Source organism: Camarhynchus parvulus, chromosome 15 (assembly GCF_901933205.1).
Source record: "Camarhynchus parvulus chromosome 15, STF_HiC, whole genome shotgun sequence".
NCBI classification, from domain to species: Eukaryota; Metazoa; Chordata; class Aves; order Passeriformes; family Thraupidae; genus Camarhynchus; species Camarhynchus parvulus.
The window spans coordinates 13,735,600-13,757,547 of NC_044585.1; the positions used below are offsets into that span (position 1 = coordinate 13,735,600).

The 21,948-nt window shown below is 45.7% G+C and overlaps 1 protein-coding gene across 1 annotated transcript in view; it reads left to right on the plus strand.

The window, feature by feature from the left end:
- ADGRD1 (adhesion G protein-coupled receptor D1) overlaps nt 1-21,948 on the plus strand; it is a 110,384-nt gene that overhangs the window by 76,464 nt on the left and 11,972 nt on the right. The window contains exons 19-22 of the mRNA XM_030959144.1: nt 1,485-1,638; nt 3,353-3,419; nt 4,351-4,417; nt 8,356-8,447. Coding sequence (XP_030815004.1) covers nt 1,485-1,638; nt 3,353-3,419; nt 4,351-4,417; nt 8,356-8,447 — 380 coding nt within the window. The remainder of the gene's footprint in view (nt 1-1,484; nt 1,639-3,352; nt 3,420-4,350; nt 4,418-8,355; nt 8,448-21,948) is intronic.

The following is a 21,948-nucleotide window of genomic DNA, read 5'->3' on the forward strand; positions in this document are numbered from 1 at the left end:
GGCCTTTCTGAAAGCCTGCTCTACCTTCTCATCAGCAATAGCAGGACAGACCTTGCTGCTGGCTGGGCTGCTTTTTCTATTTCCACAGACCCTCCAGCTGTCAACCCTAAGAGTAGCAGGAACAAGGTCTGCCTTTGTACAGGTATTCTGCTAAAAGTGGGTGTTTCACAGGGTGCAGCAAGAAAGACATCTTGGGTTTAGTGTGTGAAGGCTCAGCTCCTCGGTGCTTTTACAGAAGGCAATTTTGCCTTATAAGAGTAACTGCTAAGCAATAATTAAGGCAAAAAACCCAGCCAGAATGAGCAGCAACTTTGCTATGGATTTTATGTAAAATCTGCAACTAGGTATTACACAAAATTCTATACAGACCAGCCTCCTGCTACTTCACTGTGTGCCATTTTTCTGCTGCTTTGAGATTCATATTGTTTGGCTACTCTAAAGTTGGAAAATATCCATTTGACAGAACTAGCCTGGACGTCAGCTTTATGTTGCATTTAGATTTTTGTGGAGTAATCTTCTGGTAGAAATCAAAAGGCATTAAAGTGGATTTTATAGCCTTATGATAAAATTAACTGGAAAGGCTCTTACAGCTTTTGTCAATAAGCTAATCTGGTTTAATAATATGTCACTGAACTTTGTGAAATACTAAACCACATACAGACCTCACTTACAAATTAACCCCAAATTTATTGCTTTTGAACACAGGTAGTCCCATTGGATTTGCATTAGAATGTCCTTGCACTAGACTGGGCAGGAAAGCCTCCATTTTCATTGCACTACCAAGTCCCAACGTTTCAATTTTCACTGGAGTACAAAATCCCAAATCATCAGCATAAAGAATAAAATGCCAGCCCAGCAGAGCTCAGCTCATGCAGCAGAGGGAGGAAAGGGAAAGGGAAAAGCAGAGAGTGAGGAAAGGGAAAAGCAGAGAGTGAGGAAGGTGAAAACAGTGGGTGAGGAAAGGCCAGTGGGGAGCCCCTGAGGCTGGAAGAAGAAAGGATCCCATTCTCCTGTTTTTAAGGCTGATCAGACAGAGGCTTAGAGAAAAATGGAAGATGGCAGAGAGGAGCACCTGAAGGAGAAGCAGGCAGCAGGGTACAGGACAACACTTGTACCCCACCTCTCTGACTCCTGTATTTACTGCAGGCTCAGCAACCAGATGCAGACACTCAGTTTTGATTCCCTAAATATTTTGTAACTTTATTGGGAGTGTTGCTCCTACTGTTATAAATAAATAACCACACCACATTTGGCAATGTTGTAAAGGGGTTTTTTTATTATTGTTTTAAAGGTAAGAGGATTTGTTGCTCTGAAGCTATCTGAAAATGCAGTAGAAAAATGAAATTGTCTATTGCTTTCTAAGACAGTTTTACTCCAGTGATTTAGCATTTAGCCTGTAAATATCTATAGAAGTTAAAAAAGAAAGAAAACTGATGTGACTGTATCACAAAGAACTAATGTATTCATTTTTACTCCTAATTTAGCTGCCTTGCAAGATATTGGCCATTCTCCTTCATTTTTTCTTCCTGAGTGCGTTTGCATGGATGCTGGTGGAAGGATTTCATCTTTACAGCATGGTGATCAAAGTATTTGGGTCAGAAGAAAGCAAGCACTTGTATTATTATGGAATTGGATGGGGTAAGCATTTAGTAGCTGCTTACTTTAAGTCTCCTCACTATAGGACAAGATTATATTCAGAAGCATATTTGAAATTGTCATCTTGTGATCACAGTTTGCCTTACTGAGAGCAGGTCTGCTGGATGAGAAAATGCATCATTCTTCTGACTGCAATCAGGCTTCAAAAGGTGCAGTCCTTGAGGCAACTCCAGTGCAGGGAGTGCCACAACCTCTGCAGGCCAGACCAGATCAGACCCTTGATTACCACATCAGTGGCAGCACCGAGGGAGGGAAGTCTCACCTCACTGCTGTGCTCTTTCTTTGGTGCTAACTCACACCAGTGGCTTATTCCATCTGCATCCTGCAAAGTCATGCATGAAAAACAGGCACAGAGGTGTCAGGAGGCTTCGTGGGCTGGTGCTTTGCTGTAGCAAAGCTTTCTTGTCCCTCCATTTGCAGGTGACAGAGTTTGTGGTGCTGCGTGTTTTCCCACTTCAGCCAGTTTCCTTTCCTGCAGAAACTGCCACAGAGTGAAGATTTTGCTCTGAGCTGTCAAATGACATAAATTCCATAATTTCCTGTTATTTGTTGCCCAGATCTGATGTACACAGCAGAAGAAAATCATAGAAAATGAACTTCCCAATATAAATTGGGAGAATATACTCATCCCCATCAAGCAAAGTAGATATTTTCATCATTGGAGGGCAATACACTTTCTGTTGTGTCTAATGCTTCATCTTTCTCAATAAATGACATACTTAGCCTTTTAGAATTCATGTCCTAAAATTGGTTTGAATTATCTGCCACAGAATTTCTACAGCCTGTTTTTTTTTTTTTTTTGTATTCTTTGGGGTTTTTCCTTGTAAAGAAGTCACAGAAGCTTTCAAAATACAATGCTTCTTAACTACTGAGGATACACCATATTTATAAATATATAGCTTCATATAAATATATAAACATTCATAAATGTGCTTCTAGCTGCAGTTATTAAAGAACAAAAATACTTCTTCCAAAAATTATACTTCTGCCAGTACTAGAAAACTTTACATGATTTGTGAGGATGATAGTGGTAAAATTAAGCAGAAACTGTCTGTCAGAGAATTTTGTAAAACCATCATGCAGAAAACCTAAAGAATTAAAAAGAAAATTGATATTTTAAGCTATCATGTCTAATACTCTGTCTGGGACCTGTTTATTAAATTCTGTAAGATGATCAAAGCTCAAACCTTCACATTTTATTAAATCATACAGGAATTAGCGGGCAATCATTTAATATTTGAAGGGATGGGTTTCACTGCATTCAGAGCTGCTGGCAATAAATCTCTGGCCTCCTCTCCAGCTCCTGGCCTGGAATGAGGTGGCACAACAGGACCTGGCAGTGGTTAGAAGTGGTTAAAATAAGGCTGATGCTGCTTCACATGTAGCACTGCTTGGAGAGCAAGAGGCAGAAAGTCCATAAACCAAACCCAGGCTTAAACAGGACTGTGGTTCCCAGGGAAATCAGCCCTGATCCAGTTTAACAGTTAAACTAGTACTGTATTAAAAAGTCATTTTGTGTGACATCAGTTAATTAATGTTGGATTAAACAGCTGCAGGAGGATGTCAAGTTAGACTAAATTTGAAAATGGCTCTGAGCTGTTCATACACAATTTAGCAGAACCTGCAGGGCTCACTGGAAGATGTACTTTTATTCCTAATAATGCCTCTGGATCTGCCTTTCCCTGCCCTGCTGCAGGCTGCCCGCTGGTGATCTGTGTCATTTCTGCCTCCTCGTCCCTGGACAGCTACGGAGAAAGTGGCAAGTGAGTATGAAAATCCCCTCCTGCAGGTGCCGTGGGGATGAAAACCTGGTGGGGAGGAAATCTGTAAACGTGCTAACTGGGCTGTGGTGCTGCCCTGAGCAGAGAGGCTGCAACAGGATGACTTGTGTAGAGATGCTGTTAAACACAGAAGCCTCATGTCTGGTTTTCACAGAGATGATGCACAGAGAGCTCCTGAGATCTTTTCCTGCTTTTCACTGAATCACTCCTCAGCGAGCTCCCTGCTCAGGGGGGAAAGCTTGCACCAAGATGAGAGTAATCATTGATTAAAGATACTCAATCTGCCGAAGAGAACTGCAGTTACACACCTGAAATCTGGAATGGATAATGTCCAAAACGTTGAAAATTAATTTCCTTTCTAATGTAGGAAAAGAAGAGCAAAATTATCTGAAAGCGCACTATAGAATTTAATCCTAAAATAACTTCACAAGTGGTCCATCTCTTCAGGGCTGTAAGAAGAGCCTGATTGTGTTTGCCAGCCCCTTCCCCACCACCAGCCAGGGGAGGCAGGGAGCGCTGCAATTTGTCTCTGGCTGCAATGAGACAAATTCACTGCAATGAGACATTTCAGAGTGCTCCAGCCCTGAAACAGCCTGTGGCCAAGGACACCAGAACAGCAAATTGCAAATAAAACATTTCCTCTCTTCCCAGCTTTGCACTCTGTGGAGGTGGGCTGGGGCAGGGAGGTGTCACTGACTGTGTGACAAACCCCAGTGAGATCCCACCTTGGGTCCCCAGTGTCAGGGGAGAAGGAGCCTTGTCCTGACGGGCTGTCATTCTCTTCCTTCCAAAATTCATCATCTTCTTGCACTCTCTTTTAGTTGTTTTATAATTTTTTTTTTTTTTTTAATTAATGACATTACTGATTAAATGACTGTGTGTTTCCTCTGGAACAACTCTGATCTCCCTGCAGCTGCTGGCTCTCCCTGGAGGACGGAGCAATCTGGGCTTTTGTGGCACCAGCCATGTTTGTCATTCTGGTAGGTACAGACACAGCTTGCAGGGCTGGGCAGGGCTGTCAGGTGCGTTTGCTGGGCTCAGGTAAGGCTGCCCAGGTGAGTCTGCTGGGCTCAGGCTGGGCAGGTGGGCAGGGCAGGGCTGTCCAGGTGAGTGTGCTGGGCTCAGACTGGGCAGGTTGGCTGGGCAGGGCTGTCCAGGTGAGTTTGGGCTCAGGCAGGGCAGGTGGGCTGGGCAGGACTGTCCAGGTGAGTTTGTTGGGTTCAGGTAAGGCTGTCAGGTGAGTCTGCTGGGCTCAGGCAGGGCAGGTTGGCTGGGCAGGGCTGTCCAGGTGAGTTTGGGCTCAGGCAGGGCAGGTGGGCAGGGCAGGGCTGTCCAGGTGAGTTTGGGCTCAGGCAGGGCAGGTGGGCAGGGCAGGGCTGTCCAGGTGAGTTTGCTGGGCTCAGGCAGGGCAGGTTGGCTGGGCAGGGCTGTCCAGGTGAGTTTGGGCTCAGGCAGGGCAGGTGGGCAGGGCAGGGCTGTCCAGGTGAGTCTGCTGGGCTCAGGCAGGACAGGTTGGCTGGGCAGGGCTGTCCAGGTGAGTTTGCTGGGCTCAGGCAGGGCAGGTGGGCAGGGCAGGGCTGTCCAGGTGAGTTTGCTGATGAGCTGCCCCTTCCCAGGGGTGCAGGGTCACAGCTGCAGGGCTGGCACACAAACACTCCACAGCAGGTGAAGGATGATGCTCACACCTCCACAGCAGGTGTGAATGATGCTCACACATTAAATTGCAGGCAGTTGTAGCTGTGCTCACGCCAGGGGTCAGGAGTGTTTGCAGAGAGCCTTGTGCCAGGTCAGCACCTCAGTTTGCATTCCAAGGTATGTAGATATAGATGATTGGAGAGCAATTAAAATAATCTAATATTCAAATGTCCCCTGCTCACATTAGCACTGCTTTCTGGCCATTGCTCAGCGCCAAAGGAGGAAGTGAGACGCTGTCAGTGGCACCAAAGCTTCCCAGGCTGCTGCCCAAGGATGGTGGTCACCAAAACACACAGGCAGTGAGATGCTCATCACCTGAGCCAGCACAGCCTCCTGCAGTCTGCATGTGCAGCTGCTTGGCAGAGAATGTAAGGGTTTAACTGGCTGGCTCTGGCTTATGATGTATAACATTTGTGCAGCTCAAATTATGTTCTTGTAGGGGTGCAAATACTTTCAGAAAGAGAAAGAGTGAGCTCACAAGGTTGATCCACGTAGAGCAATTTGTTAAATAGTCTAAACCCAGCTCTGCCCAAAATAGCTGCAAGAGAGCTGACAAATTACCTCTCTGGGCATTGAAAATTCCAGATGAAAAATGTGTTGATGCCTATAGGGAAATAACAGGGCTAAACACTATCTGGTGTGTGTGCATGTGTGCCTGTGTTCTTTAAACAACAAATTAGCCACCAGCTGCATAAACTAGCATTTAAGTCTGAAAATACTTCTCAAAAAGCAGTTTTTGACTTGCTTGATCCACAGTGTCTCTGCCAAGAAAGAGGATTATGCTGTGAAGAAAACAGGGACTGCTCCTTTCAACTCCCACTCCCCAGAGACCAGGCAGACACAGTCCATCCACATTAATCCTGCTCAGCCTCACGGGCAGCCCAGACACCATGGAGCCTAAAGCAGAAGGATGTGGAGGGACTGTGGCTGGGGAGGAACACTCACACACATTTTCTAGGCAGTAATTCACAGAACCTCCCAGCCCTACACAGATTCCCACACCAAATATGCTCTTCCCTTGGGGTTTGAGTCAAGGGGTATGATGAAGGAAATAGTTCCCTCTATATGTAGGTCTTTTGGCTTCTACCTACATCTTAAGGCTTTGAGGTCACGGTCCCCCACACCCCAAACACAGCACACAAGCCTCTACATCATCCTCTTAAAGCCCTTGCAGTTAATTTGCAGACCAAACTGAGCTCAGCCCAAGTGGCCCTGGGATGTGTCTTCAGTCGAGGGGGAAAAACCCAACCTGACAAAGCACCTGAATTCTTGACAGAAGACATTAAAACTTCTGGCAGAAGGTTTGTTTGTTGTCAGCCATCTGCTGCCTTGGTGTTTCCATGGATGGGGCAGAGTTCAGGGAATTCTGTGCCCGGAGCAGAGGCTGTGCTGCAGGCAGGTGAGGAGCAGACCCTGGGCTGCAGGGGCAGGGCCTCTCTCTTTCTGTCCCTGTAAACTGTATTTTCCTGGTGCTGCAGTTTGAGTGTTTGCAAGGCTCTGAGTACAGCACAGAAATGGCTTTCTCAAATGTGCTCGTTACCACCTCAAAGGATTAACAGAGGTTATTTACAAAATATGATTTGGTACCAATAGGGAAAATGGTCCCAAGACCATTGAATTTCACCTCTTATCTCTTAAAGCTGATTGAGCAACAGGCACACTTGAGGAGCTGGCAGTTCCACGGGATGGCCTTTGGATAAACTCAAGAGCCATGGCAAAAATGAACTATTACAGATATGCTCTGATTCTACAGCACGTGATGATCTGCCTTCAGAAACCTAAAATTAAAAAAGGGGTCAGAAGATTTGGAAAAAACCCAAGGAAATCATTATATTCAAATTTAAACATCTTTAATTTACCCTCTCGTCCTCAGAATATTTATGTCAAAGTAGGGGATGATTATTGAGTTTTAACTGAGGAACAGCGCTTTTTTGAAGTCTTCTCTCTTTTTGTTCTGTAGTTCAGGATAGTTTTGTTCTACCCTTGTTCTTGATGCTTTGTAGCTGATGGGCAGCTTTGGACAGGAGGGGGGAAATATGTCTTTCACCTTCACATTGTCTACCTTTTCTTTTTCTTTAAACCCAAGGTCTTTGCACAGCAAGACAATCTTTGCCACATTTCCTTTAAGAGATAAAGATTTCCTTCTTCCTTCACCTGTGACTCCAGCACAAACTTTCCTTTGTTGAACATTTTCAGTGTTAGTCTTTTCAAGATTTCCTGCTTTTCTCTTGGGAATTCTTTTCATTTTATTGATGTTTCTGCTGGACCTGACATCAAAAAGAGCAGAGCCTTTGAAGAGCACAGTTCAGATTTACCATATTTTTCTCACTGCTCCTTTAAAATGGTCTTGTAACCAAGATTGACTGATCTACAGTCAGGGTATTTATTGGTTTACAATCAAGGTACTGATTTACAGTCAGGGTATTGATTTACAATCAGGGTACTGATTTACAATCAGGTTATTTACTGATTTACAATCAGGGTACTGATTTACAGTCAGGGTATTGATTTACAGTCAGGGTACTGATTTACAGCAGGGTATTGATTTCCAATCAAAGTATTGATCTACAGGCAAGGATATTGATCTACAGGCAAGGGTATTGATCTACAGTCAGGGTATTGATTTACAATCAGGGTACTGATTTACAGTCGGGGTATTTATTGATTTACAATCAGGGTATTGATTTACAGTCAGGGTGTTTATTGATTTACAGTCAGGGTATTGATTTACAATCAGGGTGTTGATTTAAAATCAGGGTACTGATTTACAGGCAGGGCATTGATTTACAGTCAGGGTATTGATTTACAATCAGGGTGTTGATTTAAAATCAGGGTACTGATTTACAGGCAGGGCATCAATTTACAGTCAGAGTATTGATTTACAGTCAGAGTATTGGTTTACAGGGTATTGGTTTACAATCAGGGTACTGATTTACAGGCAGGGCATTGATTTACAGTCAGGATATTGATTTGTGTGTGAGGATCCTGAGCACCTTGGCTGTGGGCAATGCACCCAGCCAGGTTTTCCTGACCAGGCAGGGGAGCTGCTGAAGGAAGGAGAGAAGCTGTGGGGGCGGGAATCACTGACACCAGCCCAGCCCTGGCAGCCTCTCTTGGCAAATAAAGCCAGCACAGAGGGTTCTGTTTGCTGCTGTGTTTGTACCACACCCTCCCAGGGCAGCCTGCCCCTCCGGCTCCTGACCAAGGCTTGTTCCTCCTCCAGGTCAACATCGGCATTCTCATTGCTGTCACAAGAGTCATCTCCAGGATCAGTGCAGACAACTACAAGGTCCATGGAGATGCTAATGCCTTCAAGTAAGTTCTTCTCATTGAAATTACAACACCAATCTCCCAGGAGCAATGTTACACCAAGGGCTGCCCCCAGAGCACTGGCACCATCCCTCTTCAGAGAGCAAACACTGTTAAAGGTGTCCTCCCCTTGAAAGCAGCCAGTTAACCTGTGTTCTGGTAAAGCTGCGTGCTGCACGGGGTGAAACCTGTGGCTCCGCAGGAGCTGAAGTGTTTCCCTGCCTCTTGCAGGCTCCAGCATTTGCTGATCCATTGTTTTCCCTTTTGTTAATGGAGACTTTCCTCTTCCTGCTACGGTCAAAAGCTGAATTTCACAGAGCATCCTTAATCTGTCCTGGGTTATTGCAACTCTTCTGCTCCTTCTGAGGACAGACCTTGTTTCTAGCCCCAGTTCAGTATAATATTTAGGCATATGCTTATCTTTAAGACTCTCCTGACATTACAAAGCACACAGACTTACACGGGATTTAAATGTGTGCCTAAATTCAAGCAGATCTTTATATCATAGTGCCTGGAGCCTCTTGGGGTGGTGGCCTCTGGGAGTGAACCACCTTTGAAATAGCACGAGCAAGTCTGGAGGGGAAATGTAAGGCACACACAGAGATACCTCTGAATGTACAAGGACAAATTCTGATCTCTGAAATATATAGAGAGATTACATGTGTGTAGCTAAGAAGATAAGTTAATATATCAGGGCTAAATTAAGATGTTGAATATTCCATTTTGTATCTCCTAAAGAAGCTTTAGTCCCAATAGAGAAATGACACTGTATATAAACAAAAGAACATGGAACTTAGATAGAAGAAAAATGGGCTGATGGTTTGTGTTTAATGTTTCTGAGGCACAGGTTATTGTATAATAAGGATTTGGTGCCACTGTTCTGAAATGGTATCACAAAAAATAATTTTTACGCTTGGATTACTTATGTAATTTTGAAATTGTCATTAAGTTTTAAATGTTGGTGACAGTTACCTAATTGAAGTTAGTTTACTTATTATACACTTATCCAACAGGAAAAGAAAAACAGTAAATAAGTCTACACAAAAATCAATAAGATAATTACACTGTAGTGAAATGAGAAGCCTGGGAATTAAAATGACTGTTTCAGGTTTGGCTGAGCTCCTGTGACCTTCAGAAATACGAAGGAAATATAGAAACTTAGGAAGCAAATAACTGTATGTTGTCAATGCCCATTTTTCTGCACTGTTAGAAATATGAAAACAATGACACATCTCATAAGTACCAGAGGAGCTACAGAGGTTGCTCCATGTACTTGGATATTTTACTGTATTGCAAGGAATGGATTCAATACACACTGCACCCTGCACACTAACACACTTTATTTTATTTAAACTCTGTGTGTGCATAAGTAAATTGATTTATGAATGATTGGTCGAGGAACATTAAGAGGAGCATATGTTCCTAGCCCAAGTATTATCAGCTGTAGATTTGGAACGGGGTAATTCTGTACTGAGAATGAGACTCCTCCAGGTACCCTGGCTGAGAGGTGCTCTTTGTGCCAAAGCTTTTTCATTTTACAGATTCAGGATTCGACCTAACAAAAGTTACAGGGAGAAAAGTGGAGAAAAAATATTATCAGAGGGTTGATACATCTGAAAACTTGAACCATTAAGTTATTAAGTGGAAATATGCTCTTACAGAACAGCTTTCCTCACAGAAATAAATTAAGTCAACAAAATACAATAGAAGGTAAATAGAACTTAGAGAACAGTTCTTCTGTACATATCATTAAAGAAGTGGGTCCTGAAAGGAAGTTTGAAAAGAGAAGTGTGTAAATACATGTTCAAATCAGATCCTGGGAAGTGTTTATACCCTGATTTAACATAGCAGTGAGGCATGATGAAGCAGAGTTTTGTGTACAGAGGATGTCATGGGGAAAATAACTGGCCTATTGGAAAAAAAGATAATTATAAAGCCTTTCTAGCACAGAGTTGATATGCTAGTATGAAATCCTTGTGTGTATTTTCCAAGAAATAAGAGAACAAAGGAGAGCAGGGCTCTGATCTGACAGGGGCAGGGGAAGTGTTCCTCACGGCGTGCAATCCCCGTGGCTCCAAGCACTGCAGCTCCTGGGAGCTGACTACAGGCTGTTAGCCCAGGAGGGTGGGTGTGCACAGCAGAACAAACCAGTGACAGACACGGAGACCAGAAAAGCAGGAAGGTTTGCAGTTTCTGTGAGGAACGACTGCAGGGGAGTTTTTGGATCAACAAGTGGAGCTGGCAGAGGGAGGGATCCCCGAAGGCTGCAGAATGCTTTGTGTACCCCAAATAAAGGGGCTGGCAGGCATCCCTGGGTGCTGCACCCCATGGATATCGCTGAGGGCAGGGCTGGGCTGTGGCAGGAGCAGTTTATCAAGCCTGCTCACAAAGGCAGAGCTGATGAAGGTGGCACGGTGGGATTTGGTGAGGCAGGAAAGCTTTGGCATCCACTCACAGCAGCCAGGGGGGACATGAGGAAAAGTGGCTCCTTTAGAGCTGGGCTTGTGCTTGCAGACAGCCAGAGGCAGAAAATGGGAGCTGCAGGGCAAGGAACTGTGGAGGGGAGCCTGCTCAGTCCAGCAAACCTGGGGCAGAAACAACAGGGACTTCAGTGCTGTCTTTTCCAGCTGGGGTGAGACGTACATGGGCAGACAGTGCGCTGCTGTGCCAGCAGGGACAGCAGGGACAGAGAGCAGCAGGACAGACAGCAGGGACAGCAGGACAGACAGCAGGGACAGCAGGGACCGGAGAGACAGCAGGACAGACAGCAGGGACAGCAGGACAGACAGCAGGGACAGCAGGGACCGGAGAGACAGCAGGACAGACAGCAGGGACAGCAGGAACAGAGAAAGACGGAAACAGGACAGACAGCAGGGACAGCAGGACAGACAGCAGGGACAGCAGGTCAGCCGCCTTCCCAGCAGAGTCAGCCCTGCCCTGACCATGAGCTGAAGGGGCTGGCAGTGCTGACCAAGGGGCTGTGGCAGGAGCACCAGGAGGTGCCACCTCTCTCGCTGGTGGCTCAGGTCTGTGAGCACCTGGCTGAGTGGCCCCACACTTGTGGATGTTCCCAAGCTCAAACCCAAACCCCAGCAGCTGCTGCAGCCCAGAAATCCCAGCCTGCAGGTGTCACAGAACAGGCTCCTCCTCAGGCTCGCCTCTGGCCAGGCTCTGCTGCCAAAGGAAAGCTTTAATCACACTGACAAGGACTGAACTCCACTGCCCTGGCTCTGTGTCCCCTAAGCTCAGTCAAGCTGACACCACAGGCACTGGGCTCTGGTCCTTGCTGCTGGCTCCTGCTGCAGCTGGTGTCCTGTGTTAAATGCTCCTCTCACTTGCCCCAAGAGCTCTGATTCCCCCCAGTGGCAGAGGGAAGCCCAGGCTGGGCTCAGACACCATCTCTGCATGTCTCAATCCAGGTGTGGTGGCTCAGGCCACACCTGAGCAGAGATCACCTCAGGAAATCCTGACAACAGAGACACATTCTGAGTCATGATGGGATCAGTTAGAAAGGGTGTTTATTGCTGGAGAAGTGCTGCTGCTGGAGCATGTTTACTTGCTGAAAAATTAAGTTACTTGGCAATGCAAGTGGATATTACCAACAAGGCTTGTTTCTCTTGGCAACAAGCAGCAATAAACTGATGTAATTATTTAGAGTAATTGTTCCTGATTTTCCATATGGCAGCAGGTCCTCTCAAATGCTGACTCAAACGTGACTGCAGAATGTGCACCGGGGTGAGCCAGTGCTCTGCTTGGAAGGCAGCAGCTGGCACACCTCAGGTTTGAAAGCCAAAACAGAAAAGAAAGTTGTGAACAAAATTCCTTTTAGTGTCCTAAAATGCATTTATTATTCATCTTCCCCGTTCCCATTTCCCCCAGAACAAAGTGCAGCTCCTGGCTTGTTGGTCCCTTCAGGTTGTCACAGAGGGGACACCAGAGAGCATCCTGCTGAACATCCTGTTCTGCTCTCATTGCCACTGCTGTGCTCCTTTGCTTGTGTAAAGTAAATATAAATAGCGCCCCTAAAAGGAATTTAAGAAGAAACATAAAAGACTAAGCTTTAATGATGCATAAACTGCAAAATACCCAGTAATTTAAGGCAAAATGAATACAATTAAACAGTTTATGATCAGAGACACTAATTAAAGCATGATAGGCTCCTGTGACCGTCTGAATAGTAAGTGTTTGGTCACTGTAGTAATTTTCCTATGTGTGTGAAAATAACTTCTTTTTTAGTGTCTGAAACTTTAATTGTGCAAGACCAGTTTACTGGAAAGAGCTGAGCAAAGAATTATTATCATCTCCTTTTATTGCTTGAATTTACTTAAGATCATGTTTTTGTGTTGTTTTTGAATCATATTGAACACGTATAGAATATGAACTTTTCCTTTAGTTGTCATTGATTATTCTTGAACCTTTTATCAGAGGATTACCTATTGATTCTCAGCAAAATAATTTTGAGCAATAATTCAGTTGTGGCTTAATGAGAATGTTTTGCATCTAGGGAACAGATTTTCTGCCAAAAAGCTAATTTGTTATAGTTTATAGAATCTAATACATTGAAATATTTAAATGCATACCTACAGCATTTGTTTGAATTATGCATTCTTTTTTAGGGACATAACTAATCATATGTTCGAGTTTAAGCAGTAGCCTCTCTAAGCCTAATGCAATTAAAGCAGATTAGTTTAATGGAATTGCTCATGTGCTTGAAAAGGTGCATGATTACATTTCTGAGTTATGAACCATTGGAACTCTCTTTCTGACTTATTTCTGCTGCATCTAAAGACTTTACTCAGCTCATTCATTGACGTATAAGGGCCGAAATAAGGTTTTTTTTTGCTTACTGCCCACCCCTTTCAAAGTCTCATTGCTTTCTGCATGGCAAGTGACTTTTGTGTTGCAGTGAGAGGGATCCCCGGTGTGACAGTGTTGGACAAGGGCACATTTCCTTCCCCATGGGACAGCTCTTGCTGATCACATTTAGCACAGGTAATAACTGGACTGCCTGAGCTCCCTCGGCTGCAAGGGTTAAAGTATAACACAAAGAATTGCCAGAGATCTGTTTGGCACTGACAGACACTACCTGCAGCAGAGGAAGGAATGCCCAGCTTGTCTCCGTTGCAGGAGTGGTTTTGGTTTAGAACCCACAGAGCACATTTAGCCAGCCCCCTGTGATTTCCCAGCCAGCTCACTTCTGCATGCTGCTGTCCAGAAGAGACACTTCCATTAACTTCTCTTGAATAAACTGCCAAGTCCAACTCTTATTAAATACATTCTCACTGCTTACTCTGAAATGGTCCAATGAGTTGGAAAAATCTGTCTTTTTTATAAACTGTACGCTTTACTCAGTGAACCAAAAGTGATAGCTATCGTAATCATCCATGGAGAAAGCAATTACAGCAAAATCAGAAATATTTCTTTGCTATTTACCCTATTCTTTCTCTCAATTCATTATTTTCTTCATCCCTCAAACTCAGTGAAATAGTAAAACAGTTATCCATTGGAAAAATATGTTTTCTCTTTAGTTAAATTAATGACTGAAAATTGGAAAAAATGGCAGCAGCTGTAGTGAATGGGAGCAAAAGAGGGCTGCAGGAAAATCTCAGCACAGGGAGTAAGTCATGTCAGCTGCTGTGCTAGTTCCATCTGCATTTTCAATAGATCACAAACCCCTGCACAGGAAACTGAAACAGAGCCGTAGCTTTGATGCAGACCTAGTCCTTCCTTTGTTGTTTGAGCTGTTCAGAAGCGTTTGCCCCAGGGCAGGAGGGCTGTCCTGAGCTGCTCAGGTGCTGCACACACCTGGGCTCTCACAGTCAGTCATTGGCCATTCCAAAGCACTTTGCAAAGCCATCGATTACACCCCTGCAGCACGGGCTGCTGTGCAGATTGCTCATGCATTTATTTAATCACTGATCCATTCCCTGCCACGGCTCTGCCGCGGTGTTTTCCTTCGTTTATGAACCCAGGGCTCTGCCTCGGTGTTTTCCTTTGTTTATAAACACTCCCCAGCCCCTCCTGCCTGGGATACAAATCTGGGCGTCAGTGCTGATAACTTCGCTGCTTTATCATCAGCTGTTATCCCGAGAGCTCCTGTGTGTTTGCTGCCCCTTGTTCTTGTGATTCCGCTCCTGTTTGGTGCCACTTGGTGTCCAAGGACTCCTCGTTGTAAGGATCATTCCCAGCTGTTCATTTCCACAGAATGTTCTTGTCAATCACGGCGCTGCTTGGAGCTCTCACGAGAGCTCTCCTGCCGCAGCAATCCCACAATGTTCTCCATAACTACATCCCACCTCTTTGGGATGCCATTAGAGAACGTTTCTGCTTTTTTATTTTTCATCTCCTTCCACAAGGAAGGTGAGGAGCAAGTTGCAGTCTGTAAACTCTTCTGAAAGTCTACAGGGATTCGAAATCCACAGCAACAGAAAATCCTTTCTGTGCCTTTCTGGGTGGCAGATGTTTGCAGGCAGCCCTCAGAGACAGGGAGCACCTGCTTTTGTGTGCTCTAATGAAAAAGGAAAGCGCTTTTTCCATGTGCCATCCATTAGAGCAGTGTGACAGGCCAAATCTGCTTTCAGTAGCTCCTTTTCTTCCCAATTTCTCACTGTGTGTAAGGAATCGTGCTCATTGAACATGGCTTCAAACAGCATGAGGGATGCACCTCCTAGACACTGTTGGAAGGAGGAGAGTTGACTGGCAACAAAGGAAATAATTAAAATGAAAGTATTAAGCAGTAGCAACTAGTGAGCTGAAGTGCTACTGCCAATGATAATGTCTTCAACCTAATTAAATTTTTGGCTCATTGAATATGACAAATACAAATGCAGTTTGGGTGTCTCCTTATTAGACTCAGGGTTTTAGACTAAAAATAACACGGGTTTGAATGTTGCCAATGAGGGTATTAATGAGGAAGTGCTAATCTTTCAGAGACCATAATGACAGTAATGGGAGTGCTTTCTTCACTGCAGGTGCTGAGGGTCACAAGCTGCAGAAAGGCTCCAGGCCACGCTGTCATTGTTCAGAAGCATTTCAGGCACTTTTTGGGAGGAGTATTAAAAGATTAAAAGGATGTAAAGCATAGCTGCAGAGGGGAGGCTGCTCTGCAAAAAGGAGACAAGCAGGGACAAATAGAAACAGGCTTAAACTGATGAAAAAAATCCAAAATCTTTAAGCTCCCTGTAGTGGGAGGGGAGTAGCAAAGCAGTGGGTCTGGTTACCTGGAGAGCTGCTGCCTTTGAGCAACTCTCACAAGCAGTGGGACCCTTCCTACCAGGGCTAATTCTGCTGCCAGGAGCAACAGCCAGCCCTGACTGAGCTGGGTGACATTGGGAGCCTTCCACAGCTTGATTTTTCCTTGGCTGTGTCTTTCAGAGCCAGAGCTGTCCTTTGTGGGAAGAGTTTTGTGTCTGTCACTGCTCCTTAGGCAGGATTTGTTGATACTGGCTCCAAAGGAGCAGCAGCTCTGATGCTGGTGCCTGTTTCTGTGTTAGGAAGGGCAGCAAAACAAAACAGATGAGTACAAAATATGCAAGGAAAACTTCATCTTTGACAGGTGCTGGTTTTTCTGAGTGTACAGATAAACCAATTTTTATTAGAGATGCTTAGTCATGTTTGCTTTCACATGTGGATGTCAGGAGAGAATGAGGTTTATTAAAACCTGGTTATTAAATCCCTGTGATGAAACCTCGCTGTGAACAGAACAGAATCAGTGCTGGAGGTGAAGGGGCCCTGCCAAGGCCCCCTCCAGCTGTTTATCATCTTGTCCAGAGCCTTGTGCTGTACTACTGACCTGTGGCTGGATCAGTTCCCTGACTCCAAGGGCAGTGGCTGTAGGTGTGATCCGTCCTCTGCAGAACCTGGGGGTTCACCTCTCCATCTCATCTCCTTAAGGCAAGCCAGGGTTTGCACAGCATGTAATGAGAGCAGAACTCTCTGCTGGCCCCACGCCTCATGTTGGATCGCTCCTGGTGAGTCCTTCGTGGCACAGCAGGTGCCAGGTGCAGAGGAGTCAGGGCAAGGGTGCTGTTAACAGAATGGGATTGAGACACGGGAGAGCAGCACACGGTGCTGTCACTCCTCTGTGTCTGTGTTTCTGATGCACCCTCTCCCTGCTGCCAAGGTTCTCTGAAGGACAGCTTGTCTCCTTTACTTCTAGAATTACAGCAGCAGAAACTTTCAGGTTTTAAAAATCTATAGCTTTGAATTTCACATTAACTTGTTTTTAAACGTCCTAGCTGGACTTAGTTTTCCATCTTTTAATACCAGATTTGAAGCCATGAAAGTGCTGGTGGGAGGACTGTGAGTCACAGCTTGGTGCCTGGCTTCAGAGCAACAATTAAAGGCTGCTCGTTCATCACAAATGGGACAATTCCCTGTGAACAGCAATAACCTCAAGAGTTTGCTTGAACTGCTTCATTTGCACCCTTGGCTCCAATTTATAATCCTGGAACTCTGTGTCAGCTTTATGCAGAATAATAAGAACAAATATTACAGTTGTGGCATTGCAGAATACAAATGTTATTTAAGCATGTGCCTCGTGCAGAGCTCTGGGCAGCCTGTAAATCACTGCCCAGTCTGACACAGCCCCTAGCTACGTGTGGCTTACGTATTTTCCCAGTAAAGCAATCTGAAAATAAAATAGAATAAATGGAAAATACAGGGAATTACATTAAAGAAAAGAGGCTCCCTTAGCATCAGAAATACTGTTAAACTCTGAGGTGCTCTCTTGAGGCACACAATAAGAGGCACAGAGCTGCACTGGGCTCCAGCAGTCCTGGTTCCCTTTCCCTGTGCATTTGAGACAGGAGAGCAGGCAGGGATGCAGGATTTATCTGCCACTGCTGCAGCTAAAGCTCACATGGAGCACAGAAATGACTTCTCAGTTTGTGTGCCTGACCTTGAGCCTTTGCTGTCACTGCTGCCGTTGCCATGGAAACGGGAGAAGACATCGTTGCATAATTGAGGGTCGCTGAGACTGCTGGGGTCAAGAGATCATTTTCAGAATCCAGCTCCTCAGGGGGTGGATGCTGCTGCACACAAATCTTCCTCATGATTTGACATGGATGTTACTTTGTCATCCTTAATTGAAATATGGGTCCCACTGACTTTGGGTTAAAAGCCAGAAATATTTGCCAAACTGCAGATTCCTAGAGAGGGCTGCTTTTTCTGGGTGTTCCTGGGCTACAGAACTTCCCAGCTGTGCAGCTTGCTGCCACTTGTCAGCTAAGGAGTGGCAAATGGCTGTGTAATTGTCTCTGACAATTTTGAAATGTGTGTAGAACACAATCACATTTACTGGTAAAAGCCTCTGGTGATGGAGTTTTGAGTCTCTTCAGGGAGTAACTCGTTCAGAAGCTTTATTTTCCTCTTAAAAAGTTGGTGTTTCTTCAAGGACAGTTTGAGAAAGGAGGAATTGGAGCCTGGGCCATTTTAGACAGGCCATGTTTTCCAGATTACCAATAATTTTGGATGCTTGCCTCCAGTCTTTCCAAAGAACCACACGTTGCTTGAAAGCTCAAACCCCAACACGGAGCACAGGGTAGGGGCTACTTCTTATTTTTAGCATATGGTGTGCCTGGTTTGACATCCCAGAGCAGGGAAAACAAAATCAATCATAGTGGGTTTTCAGCACTGACTGCAGCTTTACAACTCCTAGAAACAGGTCTGTAAGCTGCGTTTCATTATAGTTATAATGAATTAAATGAAGATAGCTCTATAAGTCTTAAAAACAGAGCTATAAACTGTGTTTCATTGTAGTTATAATTAATTAAATGAAGCTAGCTCTATGCAATCCTGTGCTTGACATTTTTAGGGAAGAAAAGGCCCCATGCACTTTATCCTCCTGGTGTGGCAAGGCAGCAGAGATGTGCAGTGCCACACTCTGCCGCTTCCTTTGCTTTCTCCTGGCCCAGGGGTGTTGAAAGCTCTGCCTGCTGGTGCTTCCTCTCTCTCTGAGCTGCTCTGTGCTTCTGATGCAGCCTCTCCCTTCCCTGTGTGCCCTTTCCCATCGGGTTCCATGGCAGAGCTCCCTGCACAGCTCCTGCCCTGCAGGGACAGGGGAGCACCAGGGGCCCTTCCCACAGCTGCTGTCCCTTGGCAATCCCTCTGTGTCACCCTGGGTCTGCCATCTCACTTCTCTGCCCTGGCAGCTTCCCCGCATGATACAACAGCTACAAAGGACATTGAGATGGCTGTAAATAGAGCAATAAGGCTAATTTTCAGAATAGTGTCTCAAGATGACTTGCAGAGATGGAGCCAATTAAAAGTGGCAGGGGTTGGGCTGCTGCAGATCCGTGCAGATTGACGCCTCACGCTGAGCTTGCCTCAGGACAGGGTGCAGGATGCTGCCATGGGAAATGAGAAATCCTGCCCTGGGAGCTTGGAAAGAGGATGGAACGATGGGGAAGATCCAACCAGGGGCAGATGCTGGAGGAAGAGTGGGTCACATCCAGCCTGCCCCAGCCACGGGCAGCATCTGACCCTCTGAGACCTGCATTTCTTTGTCCTGGAACAGACAGGTGGGCAGGTTTTTGGGAATGAGCTGCTGCAGGCAGTGCCACATGCAGTGCCACAGGCAGTGCCCTCCTGTTTTTGGGATAAGCTGCCACAGGCAGTGCCCTCCCCTGTTTTTGGGATAAGCTGCCATAGGCAGTGCCCTCCCCTGTTTTTGGGATAAGCTGCCACAGGCAGTGCTCTCCTGTTTTTGGGATAAGCTGCCACAGGCAGTGCTCTCCCTGTTTTTGGGATAAGCTGCCACAGGCAGTGCCCTCCCCTGTTTTTGGGAATGAGCTGCCACAGGCAGTGCCCTCCCCGGTTTTTGGGATAAGCTGCCACAGGCAGTGCCCCTCCCTGTTTTTGGGATAAGCTGCCACAGGCAGTGCCCTCTCCTGTTTTTGGGATAAGCTGCCACAGGCAGTGCCCTCCCCTGTTTTTGGGATAAGCTGCCACAGGCAGTGCCCTCTCCTGTTTTTGGGATAAGCTGCCACAGGCAGTGCTCTCCTGTTTTTGGGATGAGCTGCCACAGGCAGTGCTCTCCCCTGTTTTTGGGATAAGCTGCCACAGGCAGTGCCCTCCCCTGGGCTGAGCCCAGCTCTGAGCCAGGACAGGGATCTGCAGGGTCAGAGCAGCTTCACACGGGCAGAGTGCCCAGGGTTACCCTGTTTCCCTGTTGCTCCCGATGACTTTACACACATATTTGTCAATTATTTAGTGTCTTTGACCTAGAGACAGAACTAACACCATGACCTGCTCAACCCAGGGCTTGCTCCTGGCAAACTGGATGAAACCCAATCCTCCTCCTTGGTTTCTGTTGTCTGGTTGTGAGAACACATTGTTGCTCTTCTGTCTTACCTTTGAGACAAACTGACTCCTAATAATTGCATGGTATGTTAAGGAAACACAAAACCCAAAAAAAAAAACCCATTAAAAATTGTAATTTATTTTCTTTTAAAAACCCAAATTAATCCCTCCAGACTTTCTTGTCCATTTGCTTTTGTGAGACTATTAGGGAAACCTGTAATGGAAGTGGGCAATACATTCTTGTCTCTTCCCCCCCCCTCAGCTCTATAAAGTAACTCCAGAGGGAAGAACCAAACACTGGGAAATAGGCAAGTGAACATTTGTGTTCAAGAAAGGGATAAATCTTCACTATTGTAAGCATCAGGGCCAGTTCTTTTCCTTTTAAACTGCTTTCATTTTCCACATGATTTTCTAAGAATTTAATTATTTTGGCTTCTGGCCATGGTCATCAGCAAGCACTCCTGGGAAATTTGTTCTGTCATCCATTTCTGGAGCCTCATGCACTTTCAGCAGCCACATTTTTGGGTTTCCAAAAAGCGTACCCCGTGACTGAAACCAAGAACCCGCCCGTGCTGTGTGCCTGGCTGCTGAAGAGTGCTCCCCTGAGTGTGAGTTTATCCTCCAGGGCTGTCCCTGCTCGCTGGGGCTGTTCTCAGCAGCCCTGAGAGGTTTGGGCAGGTTTGTCCTGCACGCTCATCTGGCAGTTGCTATGGAGAAGAGAAAACACCTCCTGCTCCCCTGGGGCTCCTCCTGAGGCCCAGGTGATGCTCCAGGAGGGGCAGAGCAGGACAGGGAGCCCAGGGACACCCAGGGCTTTGCAAATAAAAGCACAGATGGGCAGCAAGGCCAGCGAGGGCAGGTCCCAGCCCCTGCAGGGCTGGTGAGTCTCTGGGAGCCTCTGGGTGTCCCTTGAGTGGCTGAGCAGAGGTTCCAGCCCTGCTCATCCTCCCCCATGCATTAACCCCCTGGCTGCCCGTGGAGCACTCCTCTGCTGTGGGAATAACTCTCATTTGCTTTGATGACTTAATGGCAAAGTTCACTGGGAAATTAGCTCTTGCCTTGGGCTTGGGGATCGAGGAGCAGAGAATGCTGCCTCAACAGCAGCGCAGTGAGAGAATTGGTACCAAGAATGCTGGGGAAAGGAATTGTAGGAAAAGGAAGGTAAAATCCCCCTGCAAGTTCTGTCTCCCTGGGGAAATCACAAACTCCTAAAATTCAGCTTGCAGTGACTTTATGTTTTAATTCTTTGTATTTGTTTTTAATAACTTGCACTAAAGACAAGGAGAAGGACATGTTTTGGTTCAGTACTTAATTTTTGGGAAGTATTTTATTTTTCTTTTGTATTTTTAGAATCTGAAAGCAATGGAGGTGACAAGGGATTTTATCTGTGGAAAGCCTCAGCAAGACAGGGATTCCTAAATCCCTGGCTAGGTGCTGAAGTCAGTGCTGCAGCCCCTGGAATTGCCTTCTCAGTATTAAAATTCTTAAGGTAGCTCCATTTCTGGTCATGGCCTTAATTTTGTCTGGCTTGATGGGGATTTGAAGTGAGACTTGAGTTCCAGTCCCTGCTCTGCTGAATGTTTAATATAAATTCAGCAATATTAATAAAGCAAGGATTAGGTAGGACTCCTCTCTCTCAGGGAGTGCCTTGTGACTAATCTGTGCAGCTCACCTTCTCTCTCTGAGCCAGACAATATTTAATTATTCAATATATAATTGTGAGACAGGTTCAACAGGCAAGAATGAGCACCAAGCAGGGAGTCAAAATGCTTTTCTGCAGAAATGGAAAGGGCAATCCCTTGGGCAAAGCGTGGTTGGAGCCCAGGCTCCCGTGTCCTGGGCAAATGCTGTGTCTCCCAAAGGCAGCCTGAGGTTTTTGGGAAGGATTTTTGGGAAGGTGTGTGAGAGGTGAGGCTGCTGTGGCAGCATCTGCCCTCCTGTGAGGGTCTGTGGGGAGAGGGCAGACTGTTAACGCTGACAGAAGGAACAATTCCACCTCCCTTCCCACTCAGGGGATAAAAATCAATCTGAATTTATTTGCTGTTGCAGCCTAGAATGGTTTTTCTGTAGCTACAATGCTCTCATTTAGCAGCCTCTTCCTGGGTTATAAATGACACCCACAAGAAAGCAATGATCTGAAGTGACTGTAAATGGTTCTTAGTCAGATTCACACCATTATTTTGAAAGTACAAATAACATTTAGGAA